Consider the following 25,386-nt stretch of genomic DNA (forward strand, 5'->3'; position numbering starts at 1 on the left):
CATATACACCCCACACACACACTCACATACCACATATACAATACACATAAACACACAAACTGCATCCACATACCACAATACACACTCACAAACCAGAAACACAACACATATGCAACACACACAGGACACATATGCAACACATATATACCACACACACACACACCACACACATACACCACATACACAACACACATACACAACACACACACACACACAACACACACATATGAACATATACACCCACAAAACCAAGAAGCAGCAGCAGAGGCTTCTTGCCCTTGTCTTTCCTCCTTTCCCTCAACAGAGCCCCTGGCAGGACAGATGACGTGTGTGGTGTGGGGAGTGGCAGGCAGGCAGGACACACATTTTGCGTTTGCTTGTGTGTTCTTGGTTTGCTGGTCTTTTCAGGGCTCTATCAATAACTCGCCACACAACCAAAGTCACCCTTGTTAGTGGGATCTCAGCCTCCCCATCTGTAAAATGGGCAGACTGGATCCGCCCTAAGGTCTCCTGTAACGTCAGCGTCAGAAGTTGAGTTTTCAAGAGGAAAACTAGAGAGAAGTGGAGGAGGGAGGGAGCCACCTCCCCTGCTACCCAAGGGCGTTGTCTGGGCAACAGGCCCATCAGAGACAACCCCGGGTCAGGTGCACAGTGAACGGTGGGAAGAGGCTTAGCAACACTGTCAGCGCTGCTGTGCAGAGGGGAGGCGGTGCAGAGGGAGGTGTGGACAGGCAGCCTGCTCTTTCGCCCCAATTCCTGACTCACCGGTCCAGCTGAGACCCAGGTGATCTGATATGAGAGTCATCTTCATGTCAGCCCGGTCTGTGCCACTGAGGAAACCTGGGGGAAGCACAGCATTCTGTTCAGCGGCCTTGGCAGGACACAAAACCGCCCAGTATGGGTGGGGGACCTAGAGAGCACTCAGGTCACGCTCCGAGTCCCCCGATCGGCAGCTGAGCCTGGTGGAGACCCCAGCTGAGGGCTGAGCCAATGGAGTCTGCTCAGGGAGCTCCCGGCGACATGACCTCCCTCGCTGCCCCTGGAAGCGAGTGAGCACAGAGAGGTGAGTACCCGTTGTGGACTCGCTGAGAAGGCTGTATCTCAGGGCCAGCGGTGTCAGCGTCCTCCTCCGTTCATCGGCTCCGCTGCCCTGCAGGAGAGAGACCAGGAGGGGGTGCTGTGGGTGTGGGGAGGACACCCTGGCGACGGGCAGCCCCATGACACACAGGCTGTGTCGGGGGGGCGCGGCGAGAGGGAGTCGATGAGGTTCACGTGCTTTATCTCTAGTGATAATAATAAGCTCGTGAGTGCATGCTAAGTGGCTTCAGTCATGTCCACCTTTTTGCAACCCCATGGACTGTAGACCGCCAGGCTCCTCTGTCCATGGGATTCTCCAGACAAGAATACTGGAGTGGGTTGCTGTGCCCTCGTCCAGGGGGTCTTCCTGACTCAGGGATCGAACTAGCGTCTCCTGACTTGCAGGTGGCTTCTTTACCACTGAGCCACCGGGGAAGCCCAATAATAAGCTCACGCAGCCCTAATCACGTGCCAAGCCCTGCCTGATGGTCAGAGCTGCCTGAGGCAGGCTGCATTCTTCCCAAGTCACCAGCCCAGAGGCTGGGGCAACCCACCCAAGGCCACTCAGACAGTAATCAGTGGAGCTGGGGTTTGAATTCTAAAAAAAACAACAACGAGCTTTTCTTTCTGAATTCCTTTCTGCTCAAAAGACCTGTTTTGATGCCCAAGCCTTTGCATGCTGGCCCTGTGGCCAAGCAGCGGGGTGCTTGTTCAAGGCTTCAGGAGCCCCTCTGGTGAAAAAGAAGTTGGTTCCCCCTTGTCCTTAGTCAGGAAAGAAAACTAGCCTCGACATTTGGACACAGCCTTGCTTGTCTTGTTAGGCATGAAGGGCTGATGGTGAAAACAACCAGGAGTCACCAACACGGGAGAGGAGGTCCTTCCATCCCTGGTGCAGCCTGGTATTCCCTGGCCCTGGTGATGCGCGGCCCTCATGCCTCTGCTGAGCTCAGAGCCCTGGGCTGAGACACCAGGCTTCCCTTCTCTGGGGGGGCCTGGCCCCTCAGCAAGTTCAGGAGAAAGAGGCTCAGAAGAAGCCCTGCTATGGCTGGGACACCTTCAGCCACCAGCCATCTGGTTCTCAGGCCGCGCCTTCCAACCTCCTGGAGGAGGTGTCCTGGGGAGCTCGGAGCCTTGGGGTGAACACAGGTGTCACCCTTGCAGCCTGACGTTTGTTCCTGAGCTTTGCAGGAAAGACTGGGCCACAGCCTGTGTCAGAGAAGAGCCCAGGGCCTTTCTCCGCCGCGGGGGGTGGGGAGTGGGGGGGTCTCGGGCCGTCTGTTGGCTGAGGGCCCCAGTGGGGTGCTCACCTTGGTGCAGGGTGGCATGGTGATGTTCAGGTGGCAGAGGATGTGCTGTGTGTCCTCGTACTTCATTGCCTTGCGCAGGAAGGACAAGGACCCTGCAGGCTCCCGACTGCTGTCCCTCACCTGGACTCAGTGACACAGAACGGAGGGTCGGGGGCCACCCTCGCCCCACCGAGCCCGGCCACCAGCCCGGCCGGCTCAGAGGACATCCCCTTCCCCAACCCCGGCCACCAGCCTGGCCGGCTCTGGAGCCTCTGCCTCCTGAACTTCTAGACCTGGGTGATGGGTGGGCGAGAAGAGGGCGAACCTTGACGGGAATGGCCAACCGGTTCTCCCGGAAGGACTGGAAGAGGAAACTCCGTTGCTGAGCGGCCTTCTTGATGGGCACCAGGTTCCCCGAGAGCTCAGCGAAGAGGGGCATGCCCTCCAAAACCTGCAGGAAAGAGGCAGCAGGTAGGAACATGCAGACACTCGGTCCCACCTGGCAGCCCTGGTCTCTCCCTCCCCACGATCCCAGAGGCTGTGCCCTGGGAAGCCCCATGGAGGGTTTTAGAAAGGTCACGGCAGATGCTTCTTTACTTCAAAGGGTTTTTATAATAAGCAAGACTTTTCATGTCTCCCTGTGTGGTTGATCGCCACTGCTTATCAAAGGACTCCAGAACTCCACTGCTGCTGCTGCTGCTAAGTCGCTTCAGTCGTGTCCGACTTTGTGCGACCCCATAGATGGTAGCCCACCAGGCTCCCCTGTCCCTGGGATTCTCCAGGCAAGAACACTGGAGTGGGTTGTCATTTCCTTCTCCAATGCATGAAAGTGAAAACTGAAAGTGAAGTCGCTCAGTCATGTCCGACTCCTAGCGACCCCATGGACTGTAGCCTTCCAGGCTCCTCTGTCCATGGGATTTTCCAGGCAAGAGCACTGGAGTGGGGTGCCATTGCCTGCTCCACTAGCAGATCATAATACAGCTCCTGAAAGCATTTCTCTCTTTTAATGCCCATCCAGCAAGGTTTCGTTTATGCGAGTGCCAGAAATCACGTGGTATTTTAATCTCACCTACCGTATAACAATCCCTACTGTGTATATGATACTTTCCATGGAGAAGTTACCAAGAACCCATTTGACAGATGAGGAAACTGAGGCCCAAAGAGACACAACCCTTTGCCCAGTTAGTGTCCCAAACAACCTTTGAGGCAGGTCCCAACCTTGGGCTCCTTCTGGCCCATCAGAACCCCTGGAAGGCTCAGGACAGCCTCTGAGGCCAGATCTTGGGCAAGGTCCTTGCTTGTTACACATCTTAACCCGAGTGAGGACTCCAGGATGGGCAACAGCTTCACACCAAGGCCCCGCACGTCACAGTTCTCCCGTTTGCCCAAGCTCTCCCCTGCTTGGGCACCGCCCAAACCCTGGTATGGCAGAGAGAGTAGGACAAGTCCTTTCTCTACCATTAACTTAGCTGTGTGACCTTGGGCAGGTTACCTAATCTGCCCAGCCTGTTTCCTCATCTGTAAACTGGGGATAAGAAAAGGACACCCCTTTGTAAGAATCGGGGAAGATGATGTCACTTGAGTCTTTTTATTTTCTATTTTTAAAAAAAAATTTAAAGATTTTTTTGTCTTTGATGGGAACTGTTTTTAAAGTCTTTATTGAATTTGTTACAATATCTCTTTTGTTTCATGTTTTGGATTCTGGGCTGTGAGGCATGTGGGATCTTAGTCCCCCGACCAGGGATCGAACCCATGCCCCTGGCATTGGAAGGTAAAGTCGTAACCACTGTACCACCAGGGAAGTCCCTCAAGCACTTTTAATAGCATCTGGGAAGTGAGGATTTTAATGAACGTCAGCTCTTAGTACCACTGGGCTGACAGCCTGCTGCCTCCCTGAGAAACACAGGGCGGTGTCCTCAGCGTTGGGGTGGCCTCCCAAGGATGCTTTTCAAGAGGGACTCAGAGGGACGCGCCCAGGAGCCCCTCTGCAGAGGCTTGGGGCTCCAGCGCCACCTCCCCCCGACCCCTGGAGGTGCCATCGCCCTGGAGGTGCCATCGCCCTGGAGGCGCGCGCCCGGGCGGGGCCCCCACCTCGATGTCCCTGCTCCGGGCCACCTCCACGAAGTTCTCGTGAAGCTCCAGCGTCTTGTCCACCTTGTCATCCGTCACGCAGTAGCATCGCAGGCGCCCTTCCCGGGGGTCATTCATCTTGGCGAAAATGACAAACTTGGCCATGTAGGGCACCGCAGTCAGTTCCTTGTACAGCTGGTTGGCAAAGTTCACGGCTTCAGCCGTCCGGGGGCAGTCCGACAGCCAGAACCTGAAAGGAGGGCAGCCTTGAGCCGGTCCCTAAGTGTCCAGGGTTGGGGCGTCCCCTCCATCCAGCAGGACAGGCGTGAGCAGGGCGGTAGCCACTCAGACAGCCCTGGTGGGGGTAGGGGGGCGGCGCTTTCAGGTGGAGAAGGGGAGGGACAGCGGAGGACCCTCGGGCACAAGGTCAGCCTGAGTGCGGCCGCCCCCGGGGACAGCGCCACCCGCCCTCGGGCAGGGCCCGGGGAGCCGCGGGGTCGGGCCGCAGGGCGGGGTCTCACCTGGCAGAGACATTGGTGGTGAAGGTGGCGCACTCATGGGCGTAGACCAGCTTGGTGGTCCCCGTGATGTCTTCCCACTGGGCCTGGTCGGTTCCTCCTGCCACAGGTGTAGACAGGGCTGGGGGACTGTCTCCAGAGGCCGACGCGGGGCGTGCACAGCTGGCTGAGGCCGATCCCAGCCCCCCCACCACCACCCTGCACCCCGTGACCTCGTCCCCCCTGGGAGAACCCCCTCCTCTGGGGTCTGGGGGCTCTTCAGGGACAGGGAGACTCTACCCAGAGGCAGAACCCCCACCCCTCCGAGGGCCCCATCGCTCCCCAGCTCCATCCCCTCCCGTCTCCCCGGACAGCAGGACCAGGACAAAGGGGGCGCCCCTCACCGATGACGCTGCAGAGCAGCCGCAGGCTGGTGGTGTCCCCCTCCCCGCTGTCCCGGGGGTTGTCCATCCAGGACGGGGGCAGCGGGATGCGGAGGCCGATGGGGCGGTGGAACTTCCGGCGCCTTGGCTCCACAGTGACGATGGGGCTGAACGTGGCCTGGTTGCCCAGGAGTTTGGTGACCAGCTCATCAGGTACAGGCTGGGCCTGTGAGGTGCCCAAGGGGGATGCTCAGCCCGGAGCAGCCGAGGGGCTCATGGGTGGGGATGAGAGCGGCTGTCCTGGCAGGTTTGAAGGTCCCCTGGGGACGGGGTGGGGCCGTCCTGCTGATGTCCTGCCCAGCTCCCCTCTCTGAGCCCCCACCCCCGTTTCCCTGCTGCTCCCCGCTCCTCGGGGCCTTGCTTGGCATTAGGCACCTGTCCAGGGAGCCACGTGGCTTCCCCTCAATGCTGACCTGGCGGTTTAACACACCATCTAGGGTTTCCTGCAACTTAACAGAGCATCTGTCCTATCCTGGCCACCCAACTCTCTTCTGAGCTTAAGGTCAGAGCTCTGACGAGATTGTTTCAGGCAGCGGACCGACAGGTTGAGATGTCCTGGGGGGCATGAAGGCTATCTTCAAGGACGCAGGCTATCTCCGAGGGCCCTGACACCCTGAACCCGGTCCAGGTTGACGGGGCCCCAGCAGCCAAGGAGGGGTCGCAGGCATCACCTGCAGGGCCAGCTTCACCCTCTTGGTGACCGCGTTCTCGGGGAAGGTGGCCTGCACCAGGGGCACCAGCTTGCTCGTCAGAGAGCCGCCCTCGGGGCCGATGGTGTCGTAGTCCTGGTAGAGCCGCGACATGATGACGAAGTACAGGGGGAAGTCGGTGGTGACGATGCGGCAGACGCGCTTCTTCTCCAGCTCCTCCAGGCTCCCTAGTTCTGCAACCACACGCACACGCCCGCCCGCCGGTCACTGCCGCAGGCCCCCAGGGCCCCTTGTCCCAGCTCCAGCGGTCCCCTCCAGCAGGGGTGGGAGAAAGTCTAGGCCCCGAGGGAGCAGCACAAGGAGACCAGGCTGCAGGGGGCCTGGGCGCCGGAGCTGGGCCGTCCCTAGACTCTCAGGGCATCCCCCACCCCAGGAGGCCCCACCAGCCCACCCCCAGCGTAGCCTCAAACCCCTCCTCCAGGAGGAAGGCGCTGCTTGGGCCCCCAGGCGCTCGCTCACCTTCGTCCATCCCGTTGAGGATCTGGTCCAGGTAGCTCTCTCCGTAGCGGTTCTTGTGTTCCTTCCACACGGAGCCATTTTCACTCCGCAGCACCACGAGCTCGCGGTCCCCACGGCCTTGGGAGGCGAAGTGGGGGATCTCCACGATGACAGGGCTGAGGGGGACAGAGGGTACAGGGGAGGGGCTGGATGCAGGTGTGTGTGCCGTGTGGGCGACGGCCGTGGGCTCGGGAGGCAACAGCAGGCAGGTGGGGTGCAGCGGGGGCCCCCCAATGGGCTGGTCCTCACAGCGAGCAGACCTGCCTCAGGTTCCCGAGACGCCCCAGGACCCTCTCATCAGGCCCAACCTCACTTCGCAGGGTGCATCCTGCCACGGCCAGAATAACCCTGGCCTTGGACCTGACTTTGAGTACCCATCCATGTCCTGGACAGGGGACCAAACTCCTCTGAGCCTCAGCGTCCTCCTCTGTCAGTCTAGACAGTGGCATTTCCTCGGGAGAATGGTTGTAGTCATTGCTGTTATTTAGTCACTGAGTCGTGTCTGACTCTTTGCAACCCCACGGGCTATAGCCCACCAGGCTTCCTCTGTCCATGGGATTCTCCAGGCAAGAATACTGGAGTGGGTTGCCATGCCCTCCTCCAGGGGATCTTCCCGACCCCAGGATCAAACCTGAATCTCCTGCACTGCAGGCAGATTCTTTACCACTGAGCCACCAGGGAAGCGAAGAAGGACGGCTTTGAGCATCACATTTAAAGGGGAAATGAACGTGAAAGTTTTTAGCTGCTCTGCAGTCGCTGGAGGAAAGACGGGGCCGGGGGGCGAGCCAGGCCATGGATGCAGACGGGAGGTCAGGGCCTCCTGGACCAGGCCTGTGCCAGCATGGAGCCTGTGGTGCCTGAAGGATGCAGGGTTGCCAGGAGAAGCAGGTCTGTGGCAGGAAAGGTGAGGGGGGCCTCCGAAACCGTCAGTCTTGTCCTTGGGAACAAGGCTGCAAGGCTGTCTTCTAGGAAGACCATTTCAGAACTTCACTAAGGACCCGCAGGTGGTCCTCCAAAGCAGCTGTCTTCATCCCTTCTAAGAGTATCTCCCGGGACCTGAGGATGCTAAGCTCGCCCCAGGCACCAGCCTCCTCTGTGTACCTAGGAGCCCAGGGGCTTCTAGTTCTGACAAGCCAGGACACAGAGAAAGCAGGCGGGGTGGGGACTCTAGGCTCGCCTCCCCTCAGCCCAGGCACAGCAGGGACCGGTCAGGGGCAGCGGAGTGACCTCTCACCTCAGAAACTGGACCCCCGTGGGCCCCAGCGCGATGACCCTGCTGGCCAGGCCCTCCTCCTCGGCCAGCGGCGGCAGCGTGGGCAGCTTCTGGGGCTTCACCAGGCGGCAGGTGATACGGGTGGGTGCCGCGCACGTCCGCGGCGGGACCACCACCCTCAGGCCGTTGTGCCGGCTGCCCCGCATGGAGCCCCCGCGGGCGTCCACCATGAAGCTCACCAGGAACCTAGGGCACAGGGGGTCCGTGTCGGCCTCTCCCGGGCTGGCGGGTGGGCGGGCGAGCGGGGCCAGGGCTGCCAGCCCCTCCCAGGGCACTCACCCTGTGTGCACCGGGCTGGCCACAGGGCTGATGTTGTCCGAGGTCTCTGTGGCCGGGCTGCTGGGGATCAGAGAGTCTTCATCGTACTCTTTGGACACCTGGGGACAGGGCGGGGGAAAGGCCAGCTGTTATCACCCGCGGGCCACAGCTACAGCCAATAGTCCCAGCCAGTGGACCTCTCGCAGAGGCCAGGGAGGCTCGGCCAGCCACCAAGGGCCCAGAGAAGGAGGTGCTACCCGGAACTCACTGACCCTTTGGGACAAAGCTTACCCAGAGTCTAAAAGGGAGCACAGGCCTCCTGGGACCTACACAGCCTCTCCTTGGCTCAGGACCCTGGGCCAGACTTCCAACACTGGAGCGAGTCCTTCTTCCCGTCCAGCCTCGGTCTCAGCTCACGTGCCACATGCACTGCCAGCCTGCCCCCTGCCCCCCCTGCCCCGTGAACCCTGCCACGTGAGCTCCACGCAGCTCCTTTTCACACGCAAGTTGGCGCCGGAGCCCACGCCATCACCTACGAGCTGCTTGGCTCTGGGCAAGCCACGTGAACTGGGGCATCAAGGGAAAAAGAACAGGACCCCCCCACATCCCGGGGGCGGGGGCGCTTCCCACTTCTTCCTCTGCAAATGGGATGGCTCCCCCTCCTCACAGTGATGCTGTAATTGCACGACCTCAGGGCTGCCTTGGCCCAAGGCATGTCCATCGCGAGGACTCACGAAGCCTGTCGGTTCAAGTCTACCCCTCCCGCTTTATTCTCAACTTGGCCCTCACTCTGGCATCTCCATCAGCCCAGGCGCCCACGTCCGTCTCCTTTGTTGGACCACTCTCCACCTCTCGCCTCCTCTGAGAACCCTTGCCCTTGACTTTGATCTGGAAGGGCTCCCCACCGCTGCCAATGCTACTGAGCCCTTGGGTAGTCACCCCACTGCGTTCTGAGACCCTTCCCAGCTGGACCATCTGCTCCTGCGTCCTCCCACACAGGGTCCCCTCCAGGGCGCCTGGTGGGACTCCAGGAAGCCCCTGCTGACTCGGTTCACGACTTAGCAGGGCCTCAGAGCACACGGTTGGCCAGGGAACAGCAGAACCCGGGTCCCCTTGGAGCTTTCTTGTCGCCGTATTCGGAAGCACCAGGCAAATGTGCCGTGGCAGTGCCAGGGCCGTATCTGACCGTATCTCCCAAACTCCCCCCCCGGCCCCATGGCATGACACCACCGTCAGCCCTGCGACCTGCCCTAGGGTGGGAGGGCTGACTGGACCGCGTCTCAGCCATCCTCTCCCAACGCCACACTTGGGTCCAGGGCTTCCGCCGCTGCTTTCAGACATGCATCCCTTCAGGGCGGAGGCAGAGACCAGCCTTAGCTGGAAAACCAACATGTCTGGCTCAGTGACCAAGCTCAGGGCGGCCGTTTCCAACCTCTAAACACTACACTGCTTTCTTCTGATCCCAGAAAACCTCTTTGCCCTAGGGGAAAAAAAAGTGCCAGCTGGCATAAAAATTAAATTGAGGAGCATTACATTGTTTTAAGCCATCCCACCCATTTGGGGGACAAATTCAAGCAGCATTGGGGAAGCCACAAATAGGGTACTATAATGAGTAATGGCCACGCTGGGGACAGCTCTCCTTGACATCCCCTTTCCACCTGGACTGGTATTTTTAAGCTCCCAGTAATCCCCTGGGGAACGTGAGGCAGAAACTGTCCTGTTTTTATGGATGTGAAACAAAAAGGTGCCAAGTTCCGGACTTGCCTGCAGCTCCATAGAGGTGTGGCTGCAGCCTGGGGCTCCCTCTCTGGTACCGGGACCCAGGCCCCCACAGGTGCAGACAGCGTGTGCTCACGGTGTGTGTGCAAGAGAACACAGGCTTAGGAGCCAGAACTTGTGCTGCCAGTTCTCAGCCCCGCCGAGACTAGCACGAGGGCGTCCCAGGCACCCTCGGGCTCTCAGAGACTCAGATCTCCAATAGCTGGGGTTGTATGAGTGCTGGGGGCGCAGCCGCTGCAGAAGAGCCATGAAACCTGGGATCCGTGGGGCTTGGTAAGTGCTGTGAGCTTTATGAATTCTTCCCTTGCTTCAGGTCATCTCAGAGCAGTCACTGCCCGGGGAATCTGTTCCCCGCCAAGAGGAGGTAAGAGAAAGGACGCGTCTCACCTGATCTGCCTCTTCGGTTCTGATCACCACTGTCTCAGGTGTGACGCAAGGAATCCGCGGGATGGCTGGGGATTCCACCCTGTACGCCGAGGACATTGGGACATCAGGGCACGATCCTTCTGCATAGCCCGTCATCTTCCACTGGGCGCCTCAGTGAGACATTTCCGTACCCCCAGGATCACCTATCCAATCCGATCCCACCCCTCCACCATCTGAACCCCACTGGCATAGGTACTACATCCTGGCCTGCCCTCCTCCACCTCTAGGCCTTTCGCCAGAGCCTGTCTTGAGCCTGAGTTGAAAGACTGCCTCCTCCAGGAAGTCTTCCTGCACGCACCACCCCAGTTTTGTAGTCTTAGTCCCCTTGTTGAGGGAACTCTCACTCTGGCCATAACATCTTATTCTGCATCATGGTCTGACCACTGGGTGTGTGTTTTCATTCTACCAAATACATCTGTAGGTTCTCTGTGGTCGAGGTCTTGGTTTTGTGTTTCTAACTGCAGTTCAGTAATACTAATCACAGGATCCCTTCTCCTTGGTCCGTGGCCCTCATAAGCCCTGGGACCAAGCCGGCACATGTCTGTCTTTTCAGAAAACCCCAAAGGGCTCAGTGTTTTTACAAAGTTGTCGCTTTCACATTCGTTCACAGAATCCCTGTGTGCACATGGGAATAGCTCACCGCATTCCCGGAGGAATGAGAAACACGTGCCAGGCAGATGCAGACCCTCTGCGGACGTTCCCTAATGGACCAGCTGATGGAGGGACGTGGCTGGCCTGTGAGCTCAGCTTAGCAATAGTTTATTTCTTATTATTTAAATTTCTTAATTGAATGAAAGGTTCTCTAAATTCTACGGTGCTTTACAATTTCCAAATTTTCACACATGTGATTTCATGTAATCCTGTAATACATGTGTGTGTTAGTCACTCAGTTGTGTCTGATTCTTTGCGACCCCATGAACCGTAGCCCGTCAGGCTCCTCTGTCCATGAGATTCTCCAGGCAAAAATACTGGAGTGGGTTGCTGTGCCCTCCTCCAGGGGAATCGTCCCAACCCAGGGATCCAACCTGGGTCTCCTGCATTGCAGGCAGATTCTTTACCCTCTGAGCCACCAGGGAAACTCCATCCTATAATAACCCACCCCTTTTTTTGACAACAGTTTCTAATGGGATCTCCCTGAGTGGATTTTTCTGGTGCAAAACTGACTGTTTGAAAGGGGGAGAGGTGTGGAGAGAGCACTGAGGGAGGGGAGGAGGAACAGTGGGAGGCAGGGACCCCAGAGAGGGTGGCAGGCTCTAAGGGAGACCTCTACCCCCACTTGGCACCCCCGGTGCAGGGCTGGCTTATCCTAAGACACTGGACCAGCTCTCTGTCCAGGCCCAGGCTTCCTGGAACCTCCCTGCTCCGGAATCTTCTACCCTGAGTCGGGGGAGGGGGACCGCCCCTTCCCCATGGGAGCATTTCTTACACTTGGTCCAGCTTCGGCACGAAATCCAGCAGCTCTTTCTCTTCATCTACATCCCTGGCATCCGGCCTCTCTGCCCTGGAGCCAAGATCCTCCCCTGAAACCACACAAGTTTAAGTGAGTGGTAGGAAGGAAATGCCCTCTTTCTTTTTAAAAAGTGTTTTCTCTGCTCCTCCTCTCAAAGCTCGCCCCCGCCGGGGCATGGGGCAAGGTCTCTGATGCTCGAAGGGGACCATAGCCACATCTTCATCTTCAACCAAAAGCCCTGGAGCCGGGCAGCCAGTCCCTAACATAGACTGCACCAGGCTTTGGAGAAGATAACAACTCAATCAAAAGGAACTTTCTTCCTTTGGGGGGTTGGGGGGAGGGGTGGTGGCATGCCTCGCAACATGTGGGATTAGTTCCCTGAAAGTGCAAGTCGCTCAGTCGTGTCCGACTCTTTGTGACCCCATGGACTATATGATCCATGGAATTCTCCAGGCCAGAATACTGGAGTGGGTAGCCTTTTCTTCCTCCAGGGGATCTTCCCAACAGGGATCATACCAGGGTCTCCTGCACTGCAGCCGGATTCTTTACCAGCTGAGCCACCAGGGAAGCCCATGAATACTGGAGTGGGTAGCTGTTTCCTTCTCCAGGGGATCTTCCCAAACAAGGAATCGAACCCAGGTCTCCCGCATTGCAGGGGGATTCTTTACCAGCTGAGCTACCAGGGAAGCTCTGACCAAGGGCTCAAACCCACAACCCCTGCTCTGGAAGTGCAAAGTCTTAACCACTAGACCACCAGGGAAGACCTGGAAGGAACCTTCTTTGCCTGACAAGTTCCACTTCAGAACAGCCCTTGTGGAGGGTGTTCTTTCTCTAAAGAGGTGCTTCTGTTCTTTTCCACACCACATGCAACAGAAGAACAAACGCCCGTGGAACAGAGCCCATCCGTCTGGAGAGGCACTAGGGACTTGTGTAACCTCAGCGGCTGAATCCGCATTCGCGAAGCCCATCGCCGGGAGGTTCAACCTCTGTCTGCAACCCCAACTCTGCCTCTTTGATTCTCTCTCCTCCTTGCCCTGGAGCGGGGGCCCTGGACCTCGCAGGGTCCTTTCCTGCCCCTCAGCGGCCCCTCCTGGCCTTGTTATCAGGAGCCTACAGGATGGAACCGCAGCAGCTCATGCAGTTATGACCGCAGACACAGTGGCAGGTAGCACGGACGCAGACATGGACAGGCTGGAGCCGCCCGCCAGGGCGTGGACCTTACAGGCAGAAATGTCCTGTTTGAGTCAAGCTCCGATTGTTATGGAAAGCAGGGGTGGATTAGTGAGAGCTTGGGTTGCTGAGGGTGAAATGCACTCATGAGAAAGGACCACCGGGAACAGAGAGTTTCATACCCATTATAGTTATATGAGCAGTTCCTGGAAAGCAAAGAAAGAGCCACGTTTAAGGAAGGACAGGTTTGAAGTCAGGTAAAGTGAGAGGTGTTTCATTCAAGGGCGTTCAGGAGAGGTTTTACCACCTAGGCCACCAGGCTACACAACCCCTGGGGTACCAAGATGGAAGGGGGCAGAGAGAGAATCTGGTCCAGCTCCACCCTTCTTTATCACAAGGATTCTCTTCCAATTTAAGCAAGGAGACAGGTGTACTTGAGGCAGGAAAAGTACTACAAGTACCCTGCAGCCCACAGAAGTGGAAAATATAGTCATTTCATAATGGATCCACCCCCAAAACTGACTGACCCACCGTGTGGTCTGAAGAGCAGCTGATGAAAAGGAATTCTTAACGCATTTTAAATCGAACAGTTTGCTATTCGTTCAAAGCACAAGGAACGCACCAGGTGGAATTTTATGACAGTTCCTTACGGCTCTGAGAGCTGATCTGAGCAGAATCACATTCCAGGTATGCTATATGCAAACACACATGTATTTATGCAACTTTCTGGGATTTTCTATTTTTAATCTCTGTGATGTAGCTTTCCTTCTCTTAAAATCACATTAAAGAAGCCCTTTCGATAACGGACAGCATCATTAGAAAGTGGTTCTGTCCAGCTGCGACTCTGAGGAGCTGGTGACCCGGGTTGGTGGCCAGAGGCCCCCTGAGTGAGTGTTCAGAGCCCCGAGTGCCCCCCTTCATTCAGCCTGACTCAACCCGCACGTGGTATGGATCCCAGCCTGTACCTTCATCTTCAGAGACATCCAGGATCTCATCCACCGTCTCTGGGAAGCTCATCCGGTGCTTGTCTGTGATCAACTGAAAAGAGAAAAAAGCGAGGAATTCAACCCCAACACCGCAGTGGGCCCATTCACCCATCTGGTTATGACAGTGGAGACAGGAAGGAGATGAGAAGGGAGGTCTGTCCCAAACCAGGAAAAGGACAGCTAAGAGGGCCTCTGGGGGCCTGGCAGGAACTGTAAGGAGAGATGAAGGGAACCCCAGCTGCTGGTTGCCTGGTTGCTAACCTCAGCTCCATCTGGGCCACCCCTTGGTCTGGTCGACGCCCCAACTCTTCTGCCCACCAGGTGGCAGTAAAGCCCCACCTGATGGAGGAGGACCCCCCCCCCTCCACTGCACCCCCAACCCTCAATTCTTTGGGCTTCAAGCTTCCCTCAGGAATCCAGGACTCCAGAACACGCTCCACTTCCCGGGGCACCCCCTGGGGCATCCTGCAGGCTGTGTGTGTCTGAGGTGGGTGTGCAGGGGAGGAATAGACGTACCTCGACGCTGGTTTCATCGGTGACAACCTTGAGCACGTCTGTTACAGAAATGTAGCCCAAGCGCTTGGCTATGGCCAGAGGCGTGGTTCCATCCTGGGGAGAAGAGCAGACGGACGGCGTGATCAACCCAGACACACACCCCAATCGTTCACACCTGGAGCAAGACCCTGCACACGTGTGTGCCCAGACGGGTGTGGTCAGTGGTGCTCGAGGAGACGGGGTGCCGGGGTACTTAAACCTTCAGTGCTGGGTGTTCAGAGGAGATCTCACCACCGAAGCCAAGAGCGGCCGAAAGGGAGGCAGTGGGAGGTCAGGGCCGGGGAGTTACCAGCTGGGGTTGCAGGAATAGGTGGGCCCCGGGTGGTACTGCCCACGGCTCCCAAGGCTGGTTCTTCGGGTGTCAATTACTGCTCATGGAAACAGTTCAAATAACCCACATACTTCGGTGAACTCTTCTCAGGCCAGCGAGAAATCACAAGTCACCAGAAAATAAGGGAGGGGTAAATTTCTACTCTGATTTTAAAGGGAAGAGCTAACTGAAACTAAATGGATAATGAGGCTTTCCTTCTTTTTTCTTTTTTTAATTTTTTGGCCATACCACATGGCATATGGGACCTCAGTTCCCTGACCAGGGATTGAACCCATGCCCTTTCAAAGTTCTCTGCTCCCAGGGTCTACCCCATGCAGATTGGGTCCCATCCACAGCGATGGCTTCAGCAACCACAGTGACAATCAAAGGTCCTCACGCTCTCCGAGCTGGAAGCAGTCACGAAGATAAGCCAGTATCCCTGACAGTCCCACTGCTTGGGGAGGAAGTGACCGATGAACAGTGACCACTGATGTGGCTGAAGACCCCGAGGCCCCGAAACATCAGGACCCACCCAAGACATTTGGTTCTGTTCACTCTCATCACACTGAGAACAGCTTCACAGATTTTAGCAGGGATTTTGCAGAAGGTTTTGACAACATATAAATAAAAATAAAAGGGGGAGGGTAAGCGGTGCCACTAGGATAAACTTCCACCTTCCGGAAGGAGGCCGCATGCCCCGGGGAGCCTGTTCGGGGCCCAGACGCACTGGAGGCTGACCTGAGCTTCCCGGGTGAAGGGACGTCTCAGCGGCCCGCATGAGAGCAGGTCTCTGGAATCAGGGCCCCGGGCGGTACTCACCGAGCTGACCTCGTTTGGGGAAGCACCGTGTTTGAGAAGCAGTGTCACGATATCCGTATGGCCCTGTTGAGCCGCCTGGTGCAAGGGGCTGTATCCGAGCTGTAAAGCGGGTAAACATTTGGGAGGATGAGCTAGCGACAGAAATGAGCAAGCACTGCCCACCCACCACAGAGCCTATGTCTTCTATATGCAAAGTAAAAAAAAAAAAGCATTTTCCCCATTTCTTCCTCCAGCGTCAAAGCTGAAAATTGTGGCGGAGCCCCACGTGTGCCCAGAGTGATTCTAGGTGCCTCTGAGTTTGGCACTGGTCTTGTTTCCGACCAGGGTCCTCGGCTTTTCCAGTCAATAGAAATTGATCAGAGGCCAGACAAGAAGCTCAGGCAAGGCTTTACTGGGACCCCTGCTGCAGAGGGGATAGGGGGTTGAAAACAAGTAATAGGCTCCCTTGCTTGCTCCCCAGGGGGAAGGGACAAGCTGGTTCCTGACATGGAGCGACAGTAGGGCGGGTCCAAGGGTCAGGCTGGAGGGGTGACTCAGGTGGTTTGCCTTTGGGTGGTGTTGCATGCAGCGGGCATGCACAGGACCCTGCTTTTGCTTCTGACAGCCTGTTTTTGCTCCCGGCTCTTTAGAAGTGGCAGTTGGGTTTGTGGTCTCTGTGTATCTTGTCGTCTGCTCAGGCACGCGGTTATTTTTAGTCCCTTATAGATTCTTTGTATTTTTGTTGCTGGAGGAGATGTTTGTCCAGGTGCAAGCCCTGCAGCAAAGGCGGGGTGGTCCCAGCCTGTCTCTTTCTTGGGCATCCCCATACCTTGGTCTTGGCATTGACATCGGCCTTGTGCTGCAGCAGAAACTTCACCAGCTTGATGTTCCCGTAATGACTGGCCACGTGGAGCGGAGTGTAACCCATCTGGAAAGTAAGAGAGGAGAGAGGGTGACCGGCAGGGCTTCTGGGGACAACACGAGTCACTCTGAGCTGGACGAGAAGGAAACTCGCACGGTAACGCCGGTAAAGGGGAGGATGGATGAGGAGGCCTTGGCAAGGTTGGCAGAGGCTCCCTGGGCTCAGCTCTCCAGGCTGTCAGAGGCCAGGGGCCTGGGAGGGGCACGGGGCTTGGGGTCGGGCAAGCGCAGCGTGAGGTGAGCAGGGGAGACTCAAGGGGGGGCGGGCAAGTGGGTGATGGGAAAACTGGCCCTGGGTCTGGGGAAGAGGGCCCGGCAAGGTGGCGCCCATGGGCGTTAAGTCCTGGTGGTGAGCGAAGTTCCCCAGATGAAGTATGGTGAGAAAAAAGTGGGGCTCATGGAACTGAGGCAGTAGTTACAGGGAGTTCAGAAAAGAGGGTAGGGAGGGGGCAGCAAAGAAGGAGGAGGAAAGCCAGGAGAGATTCATGCTGCCGAAGCCATGACAGGTCCCTCGGAGAGCCGGGGAAGCTGGGAGGACAAGGGCCTTGCATGAGAAGGAGGTCCCTGCTGACCCGGACAAGACCTTGCCCTGCTGTCTGGGCTACCAGGTGGTACCGTCATGTACCACGAGGGTAGGAACTGACCATGGCTTAGAATGAACGGACTTTGGGTATTTATTCACTTGAATTTTGTCCGCAGAGGAGGTAATTCTCAAGGAAGCTGTTCTGCTGAATATTTTAGCACTCCCTCCACAGGCTGACAGGCCAAGGCTCTCTCGGCCCCTAAGTGTCCTGGGGAGCCTAATCCCACAGACCATCTGGATCCAGACCCTGCAGGCTGGACCTGAAGTGATGGGCTGGCTTTGAGATCTCTAAGGTCTAATAAAGGTCTGTCTAGTCAAAGCTATGGTTTTTCCAGTAGTCAGGTATGGATGTGAGAGTTGGACCATAAAGAAGGCTGAGAGCTGAAGAACTGATGCTTTCCAACTGCAGTGTTGGAGAAGACCCTTAGAAGTCCACTGGATAGCAAGAAGGTCACACCAGTCCCTCCGAAAGAAAATCAACCCTGAATATTCATTGGAAGGACTGATGCTGAAGCTGAAGCTGCAATACTTTGGCCACCTGATGGGAAGAAACGACTCACAGCAAAAGGCACTTCTGCTGGGAAAGATTGAAGGCAGGAGGAGAAGGGGGTGACAGAGGATGAGATGGTTGGATGACATCACTGACTCAATGGACATGAGTTTGAGGAAACTCCGGGCGATGGTGAAGGGCAGGGAGCCTGGAGTGCTGCAGTGCATGGGGTCGCAGAGTTGGACAAGACTTAGCAGCTGAACAAAAGCAGCAGCAAGTTCTAACTCACAGTATAGGATCTCTCAGGGCAAGATCCCCAAAGACTAAACTGGGCTGGCGAGAGAACCTCAAAGATCCAGAACATTCTTGGGTTTTAAGCAGGTTCCTGTAGAGGCTGTAGGCAGTTGGGGATAAAATATGTCTTGGATTTTTCTGGGAGCTTTTAACGTCACACTGCCAACTGGTGTTCCTGGTGGGCTCTGGAGGGGGCTGGGGCTGGAGGAGTGTTGCTTTGTCTCTTTCATTTAACACATTTGCCTTGCAGTGAAAAGGAACAAAATGATGCCTCTTCCAGGAAACCTCTTTTTCCCACCAAATGGAGACCCTCCCCTCCCTCTATGCTCCCTCTGGTTCACTAGCACCCTCCTCGCACTGGACATCACACCCGCTGTCCCTTTCTGCTCCTACATCATCTGCAGGTGCCTCGAGGCAGAATCCACTGTGTGCTGGGCACTGGGTTGTTCTCCATCCCCCACCCCAGAGCCACCCTCCCCCACAGCACCCCACCCCTGTCAACCCTCTGCACACAGAAGCTCAAGGAATGCTGACCCGCTCCGAGCCAAATGCCAGACTAGAAGGCACGGAATTCTCCAGTGCATCCAGGGGAGCCTGACATTTTGACACTTGGCTCATGTAAGACAGGGATTGGAATCATGACTCGCTACAAAGGCTCAAAGGTCCAACCAACTTCTTAAACTCCCCACTGGAAAGTGAGTCCGTTGGCCTGGGGTCCACTGCTGCCCCTAGGAAGTGGCAGACAGGAATGGGCCACTGTGTCCTTGAGGTTTCCAAACTCCTGGGATGGACCAGTGAGGGAAGCCAGAGCAGGCAGGCCCATGGACACAGGGGAAAGGTGTGGACAGGATGCAGGCTGTGAGTCTTACCCGGGTGGTGGCATCCACCGTGACACCGTGTTTGATCAGCACGTCTGCCACTGTAACGTGGCCTTCTTGTGCGACCAGATGGAGGGGAGTGAGTCCACTCTGGGAAGGAAAAGAAGTTCATCAGTTTGCAGCCAAGACAGAGTTCTAGGTCATGCTGGGAAAGCATTGAGGTTTGGGAGTCACACTTGGTTCTGTAGCCACCAACCAGCTGTTTGACCTCGGGCAAGCTCTTCTAGGCCCCCACATCCTTAACGAAAACATGAAGTGGTTGAACTAAACCAGAGGTCAGCAATGGCTCCTGCTAAGGGCCAGATCATCAATATTTTAGGCTTCACTCCATCAGTTATAGTGAGAAAGTATGCATGTCAACAGGTAAACAAATGGGCATGGCTGTGTTCCAAATAAAACTTTATTTATACAAACAAGTGGTGGGCCGGATTTGGCCTTCAAGCCGTAGTTTGTTGATATCTGAACTACATGAACTTTATTGTCCATTTCAGTGGTAACATTTCTTATTTCCACAACTTGAGATGAACTTCAAAGTCTTGGTTTGCTTATCAAGAAAATAGGGATTAGCAATGAGAAATCTCAAGGGCAAAGGAAGGCTCACTTGAGAAAACATAAACAAAAACATGTTGTAAAGCAAGATGTGCCATTTAAATGCAGTCTGTGATCTGCACACCCAGCCAGTGATTTGCTGGAAAAAGGATGGAACGATAGAAGACCCTGCTGGGACTGAAAAAAGCCAGAATCTCGGAGTTCTTATCACATCCTTCTCACAGTGCATAGTATAGTGTCAGCCGCTCAGTCGTGTCTGACTCTTTGCGGCCCCATGGACTGTGGCCCGCCAGGCTCCTCTGTCCATGGAATTTTCCAGGCAAGCATACTGGAGTGGGTAGCCATTCCCTTCTCCAGGGGATCTTCCTGAGCCAGGGGTCAAACCCAGGTTTCCTGCATTATAGGTGTACTCTTTACCATCTGAGCCACCGGGGAAGCCCATCTGTCTCACAAGGATGATAATACTCCAGAAATCTTGCTTGATATGTGGGCACTCACACAAAAATGCCAGGAAAGCCTTCTATCTCCTGTTTCTGACTCTACAAGCCTTACTAACCGTGGGGCAAACGGGGCTGCCCCCTCTCCAGAAACTCCATTCGCCCTCCCCTGCCATCTGTCCTTTCCCCCTCAGCTGATGGGAAGCCCAGGGGCAGTGCCCCCCAACACTGAAGCCAGCACAAGTGGGCAGGGATGCCCAGAGAAGAACAGGTCCGGGGTCAGCCCCAGCTACCAGGCGCCGTGCCCGACCCCTGGGAAAACAAAGTAGCCTGCCTGGTGATGGTGGGTGTGGATGGGTGGGCGTGTCTCCAGGGCAAAGCCTCGCCATCCGGCCCCTGGTCCCCGACAGAGCTCACTTAAATGGCACCAGCAGGAGACCAGTATAATGGTGCTGCCCTAACGGTTCCCTCCTGGGGTCACTTGTTCACACCTGTGCAGAAAGAGCCAGCAGATCCAGTAGATTCTTAAAGAAACATTAAGTTCTCTGTAAAATGCTTACCCTTCTGAAACTGTATTATGTTCATGTATCATCTAAAGAAGTGACTCTTTATAGTGTATGATTCCATTTACAAGAAATGTCCAGAACAGGCAAATTCACAGTGACAGAGAGCAGATGAATGGTTGCCAGGAGACGGGGGTTTGAGGGCAATGGGATGTGGCCACTAATGGGTCTGAGGTTTCCTTTTGGGGTGGCGGGAATGTCTGGAAGTTAGGTAGTGGTGGTGTTCATTCAATTCTGCAAATATACCCCAAACCACCAAATAGTACAGTTCAAACCAGTGAAGTTTATGGTATGGGAGTTATATTTCAATAAAACAGCTCCTTAATGAAAGAAGTGACTCTTATAGACTTAGAGAATGAACTTATGGTTTCTGGAGGGATGGATTGGGGGAAGGGATAGTTAGGGAGTTGCGGATTGATATGTACACACTGTTATCTATTAAATGGATAACCATCAAGGTCTTACTGTATAGCACATGGAACTCTGCTCGATGTTATGTGGCAGCCTGGATGGGAGGGGAGGTTGGGGGAGACTGGATACATGGATATGTAGGGCTGAGTCCCTTCACTGTTACCTGAAACTATCATGACGTTCCTAATTAGCTATACTCCAATACAAAACAAAACGCTTAAAAGTTACAAAACAAAACAAAAAACAAAAGAAGGGACTCTTAGCCTTTCTTGGGCCATGCATTCCTTGGAGACGCTGATGAAAACCACGAGGACATCAGCAGGGAACAAGTTCCCAGGTCCCCCCTCCACAGGTCACTACACCAGGAAGGTTTTCTACTCACATGCCAATAGTCCCTGGACTGATAATCCCATTTAAGGGACAGGTCAGCATTGAAAACAATGCCTTCGCTACAGAAAAAGAATATTTAGTTCCAACTTCATCGATTCCTGAATGTAGAAACTAACCTCTATGTGGGAAAGTGTGCGGTGGATTTCAACAGTGATCTTTGTGTGGGTTCTTGAGTCATTCTATTTAGGAAGGACCAGCTTTGGCATCAGGTAGGCATGGGGTCCTACAATCTTGGAATTAGCAACCTTTCTGAACCTGCTCATTCATCTATAAAACTGAGATAAAACCTACACAGGGCTGTTGTAAGGGTCACACACACATGCACACACGCACACACACACGTGCATCACCGGATTCAGAACCCGGGCACAGCACAGGTGCTCCCAGGATTCAGCTGACCCCCAATGCGATCGAGTCTACAGGAACATCGCAGACTCGTGTTTACCTTGTTGCCCAGGTTACCGTTGGCCTGTTTGGACAGCAGGAGAGCCACCATCTCCGCGTGGCCCTCCTGAGCCGCCAGGTGGAGGGGGGTCACGCCTTGCACCGACTCTGCGTTTGCCGAGCCCCCATACTGCAGCAGACTGCGGGCTACCTCCAGCTGGTTCTGCTTGGCAGCGATGTGCAGAGGCGTGTAGCCGTTCTGAAATGGAAGGGGCCCCCGGAGCCTGCTTACAGGAGTGCTGAGTTGACAAGCTGAGCGCATGCCTTCCGGTTTAGATCCTCCAAGGCGGGGCCAGGAGGTCTGATTTAAGTCTGGTGTCACCTGGGAGGCTCACTTCAGTAAACAAACAAACTGACCGAGTCCACTGGGTTTAGAGAGGCTCCCAGACCAGCAAAGCCCTATTCCCGTTCTCTCCATCTATGTTCTGGGCATGAGTGCCCTGTCCCCAACAGATGCTAGGATTCAGCCAGGCAGCCTATAGAACAACCAGCAGCCTAGGTGCGGATGAAAATACAAGACCCTCTTTCCTGCCATGAGAACAGCATCCCAGACAGTTCATGGAGGGGAAAGAAGAGAGCTCTTTCTGGTTCCCTGTGCGGCTGGCCCAAGAGCTCCCCTGAGCTCTGTAGCTTCAGGCAGGTGGTGTAAGAGGAGAAGCCCCTGGCAAGGGACCTGCGGACGTGGAGTCAGTCCTTGGCTCACTTTTATTTTATTTTTTATTAATTTTTATTGGAGGACAGTTGCTTTACAAGTCCCTGATCTACTTTAACCAGCTGTGTGACTAGGAGCAAAAGAGTCAATGACCTCTAGACGCCCTTTTGTACATTTTTAAGCCATTAAAAGTGGATAATGTAGCTAGGACATGGAAGCAACCTAGATGTCCTTCGACAGATGAATGGATACAGAAATGGTGGTACAAGGCGGAGGTGGACCAATACAGTAAAATCCCAGTTTAAAGCCCTGAGGGACAGGGTAAGATCCATCTCCATAGTGGATTTTATGGGGAAAGGAAAAGTTGTCACTTCCAAAGAAGGAAATTGAATAACAAAAATCATTCTCTTTCGAGGAATTATGTAAGACCATTCTAGTGTTCCTCCTTTTAGATTGGATTATGTTATGAGAAAACACTAAATCCTTTGGAGGCTGTGTTCCCCTGACAAGATTGGCATTTCGACTGTAGTAAAATTAATTAAACAAAATGAATTTTGTACTGTATCAAGAGGGAGCAAAGGAAAGAGGCGGGATTCGGTGGATCAGGCCTGAGATCTGGAGTCAAGCCCACGTGGAGAGCCTTCTTTCTGAGCATCAGAGACTCTTCTGACCAGAACACAAGTGCTTTTAGCCAGAGCCCTGCTTCTCAGACTCGAGTGTGTATGAAATCACGTGGGATCTTGTTAAAGTGCAGATTCTGACTAGGCGGGCCCCAGATTCTGCATTCTGAAAACCTCCCGGGTCAGGATGCAATGTGGTGAGGCTGATGCTCACCCAGGGTGCCTCGCTGCAACCTGCGTTCCATTCCCTGCATGGAAGCAAGGGTCAGGACTCCCACTGTGAAGAGGACAGGAACTCCAGCAATTATTCTTGTTGGTATAATCAGGAGTCCAGGCCACTAGGGCAGACAGTGGAAGATGTCTGCTGGCAAGAACAGCATCCTGTCCTGTCAATGGGCAAGCCTGCCCTGGAGCTCAGGCTGCCAGGTGACCCCCAGTTAACACAGATACAAGAGCAATGTATCTCTGTCTCAAATCAGGGGCCAGCCCCTCGGAGCTCCCTCCAAGCCAGGACTACAGGGAATGAATGACCTTCTGTAGGTGATGTGAGAAGGGGCAGGAGAGTCAGGGAGAGATGATGTGAGCCGTAAAAGGCTCCTCTTTCTGCAGGCAGTGAGCTCATCCAAAGGAACGCACACACGCTGGAGAGAGCTGCCTCAACGTTAAAACAACATCAGCATCAGAATTAGAAAGGGGCGTGTTTGGTTTGGGTGCAGAGAGATTTGCATGTGAAATTCTACAAAATTGCCAGACTACTTTGGAAACTATTTTTTGCCATGGAAACAAAACCCATCTGTACAGGGTTTATGTGTGGATAAAGCTCTCTTTAAATACCATGGGGCTGGCTCCGATTTCTTTTATATAAAGGGGGGTGCGAGGAGGAGGGGAGTCCAGCAGTTTTATTTTTAGAGGCAGGAGTAAGTCACGTCCCCCGTGGGGCCGCGTGCTGTCTGCGCTGTGATGCAGGCTCTGCTACAACAGCACCGGGGGGACTGGAGCCCAAGGAGACAGGGCATCTGGGAGAGGCCATGTGCTGTCTGCAGGAAGGTGATGCTGTACATTTCAGACGAGCATCCGATCTGAGCGGGGAGGGCAATCTGAAAGCTGGCACGGATCTCCCTGACCGGGTTGTGTCCCCACGGGGGTCCGCAGGGGTGGGCTGGAATCATACTCTGACACACCTGAGACCCCTCCTGAGGAAGGGCTGAGCACGAGGGTTCGCTCCCCGGCCCCAAAATCCATAAATTATCCTCACTCTCACTTTCCTTTCTTCTGAGTCTCGACTGTCCATCTAACAGTGAGCGGAGAAACCGCATGTGTCCTTTGCCCCCAAGCCCTGCTCCCTCCCCTCACCCTCCTCCACATGGCCACCAACCCCCAAGGCCCCTCTGCCCTTGCAGATCTTGCCACCCTCTCATCTCATCCCGCAGGGGGGCAGCCTGCCCCCGCCAATGATGCTGGTGTCCAGCTTCATCTCTGTACCTCGTTCTGCCCCCTGCAGTCCACTCTAACACAAACCCCACCTGCTGCCTACACTAAGGGTCCCTCGGGGGTGATGGACCCACGACTCTGAGGATCTCAAGGGCTGGCATGAGGCCGGCCAGCGGCCACGCGTCCCCGTGGCACATATGGACAGAAGGAGCACCACTTCAGAGCCTGAACTCAGGAGGAAAACAGCTGGGGGAGACTACCCGCCTTTAAAACAGGTTCTGCACTTCCAGGTTCTGGCAAGTTTACCCCCTGCCCCAAATATTCTCCAAATGTGTCTGTCCCCTGTCCAAGCATCAAGAGCAGGAGATCACCCCCCACCTGGAATGTTCTCCAGAGGGGCCCCTGTCCCAGCATCAAGAGCACGCTGTACACGCTGACGTCTGACGTCAGGCTTGGGGACACATCTGTTGTGTGAACGAGTCCCCCTTCGGGGAGGTGACCTGTGGTGGGAAGTGCCCCCGCCTCCCGCCCTGCTCCTGGTCCCCCAGCAGCAGCCACAGCCCACCCCGGGGGATGAGAGCAGGGTCCCGAGGTGGGGCCGAGGTGGGCACCGGCCGGGTGGCTTACCCAGGCGGGGCTGTGCGGGGAGCCGCCCCGGGGCAGCAGCCGCTCCACGACGTCCAGCTGGTTGTGGTGCACGGCCACGTGCAGGGGGGTCAGTCCGCTCTGTGGGGGGACGGGGACAGCCTTCACTTGGGGAGCGGCCCTCTGGCCAGGCCCCAGGAGCCAGGCCTAGGGGTCCATGTTACTTCTGCTACCCAGGAAGTCCGCAGAAGAGCCATGTCAGAGCCAGGCCACTGGAGAACACAGCCAGCGGAACCTGGGCCACCTCCTCAGTCCTGGGGGGTCACCTCCTGAGTCCTTGGGGGTCATCTCCTCAGTCCTGAGGGTCAACCCCTCAGTCCTGGGGAGTCATTTCCTCACTCCTGGCGGTCACCTCACTCCTGGGAGGTCACCTCCTCACTCCTGGGGGTCACCTACTCCTGGGGGTCACCTCCTCACTCCTGGGGGTCACCTACTCCTGGGGGTCACCTCCTCACTCCTGGGGGTCACCTCCTCACTCCTGGGGGTCACCTC

At 55.7% G+C, this 25,386-nt stretch overlaps 1 protein-coding gene across 8 annotated transcripts in view; it reads right to left on the reverse strand.

Annotated features, from left to right (window-relative positions):
• The window catches only part of ANK1 (ankyrin 1), a 236,340-nt gene that overhangs the window by 35,358 nt on the left and 175,596 nt on the right, over positions 1-25,386 (reverse strand). For 6 of the 8 annotated variants that reach the window (XM_040242999.1, XM_040242997.1, XM_040243002.1 and 3 more), the window contains exons 16-36: positions 24,877-24,975; positions 21,548-21,745; positions 18,744-18,842; positions 16,416-16,514; positions 15,608-15,706; positions 14,440-14,532; positions 13,903-13,975; positions 13,120-13,143; positions 11,744-11,837; positions 10,279-10,357; positions 8,134-8,231; positions 7,816-8,040; positions 6,543-6,697; positions 6,045-6,256; positions 5,335-5,539; positions 4,955-5,051; positions 4,455-4,683; positions 2,689-2,814; positions 2,385-2,504; positions 1,072-1,150; positions 766-840 (exon numbers count right to left, since the gene is read on the reverse strand). In XM_040242999.1, the coding sequence (XP_040098933.1) occupies positions 766-840; positions 1,072-1,150; positions 2,385-2,504; positions 2,689-2,814; positions 4,455-4,683; positions 4,955-5,051; positions 5,335-5,539; positions 6,045-6,256; positions 6,543-6,697; positions 7,816-8,040; positions 8,134-8,231; positions 10,279-10,357; positions 11,744-11,837; positions 13,120-13,143; positions 13,903-13,975; positions 14,440-14,532; positions 15,608-15,706; positions 16,416-16,514; positions 18,744-18,842; positions 21,548-21,745; positions 24,877-24,975 (2,578 nt within the window). The remainder of the gene's footprint in view (positions 1-765; positions 841-1,071; positions 1,151-2,384; positions 2,505-2,688; positions 2,815-4,454; positions 4,684-4,954; positions 5,052-5,334; positions 5,540-6,044; positions 6,257-6,542; positions 6,698-7,815; positions 8,041-8,133; positions 8,232-10,278; positions 10,358-11,743; positions 11,838-13,119; positions 13,144-13,902; positions 13,976-14,439; positions 14,533-15,607; positions 15,707-16,415; positions 16,515-18,743; positions 18,843-21,547; positions 21,746-24,876; positions 24,976-25,386) is intronic. The other 2 variants (XM_040242998.1, XM_040243003.1) reach the window with 1 other exon arrangement.

The sequence above is a fragment of the Oryx dammah genome, unplaced genomic scaffold (assembly GCF_014754425.2).
Source record: "Oryx dammah isolate SB20612 unplaced genomic scaffold, SCBI_Odam_1.1 HiC_scaffold_7, whole genome shotgun sequence".
NCBI classification, from domain to species: domain Eukaryota; kingdom Metazoa; phylum Chordata; class Mammalia; order Artiodactyla; family Bovidae; genus Oryx; species Oryx dammah.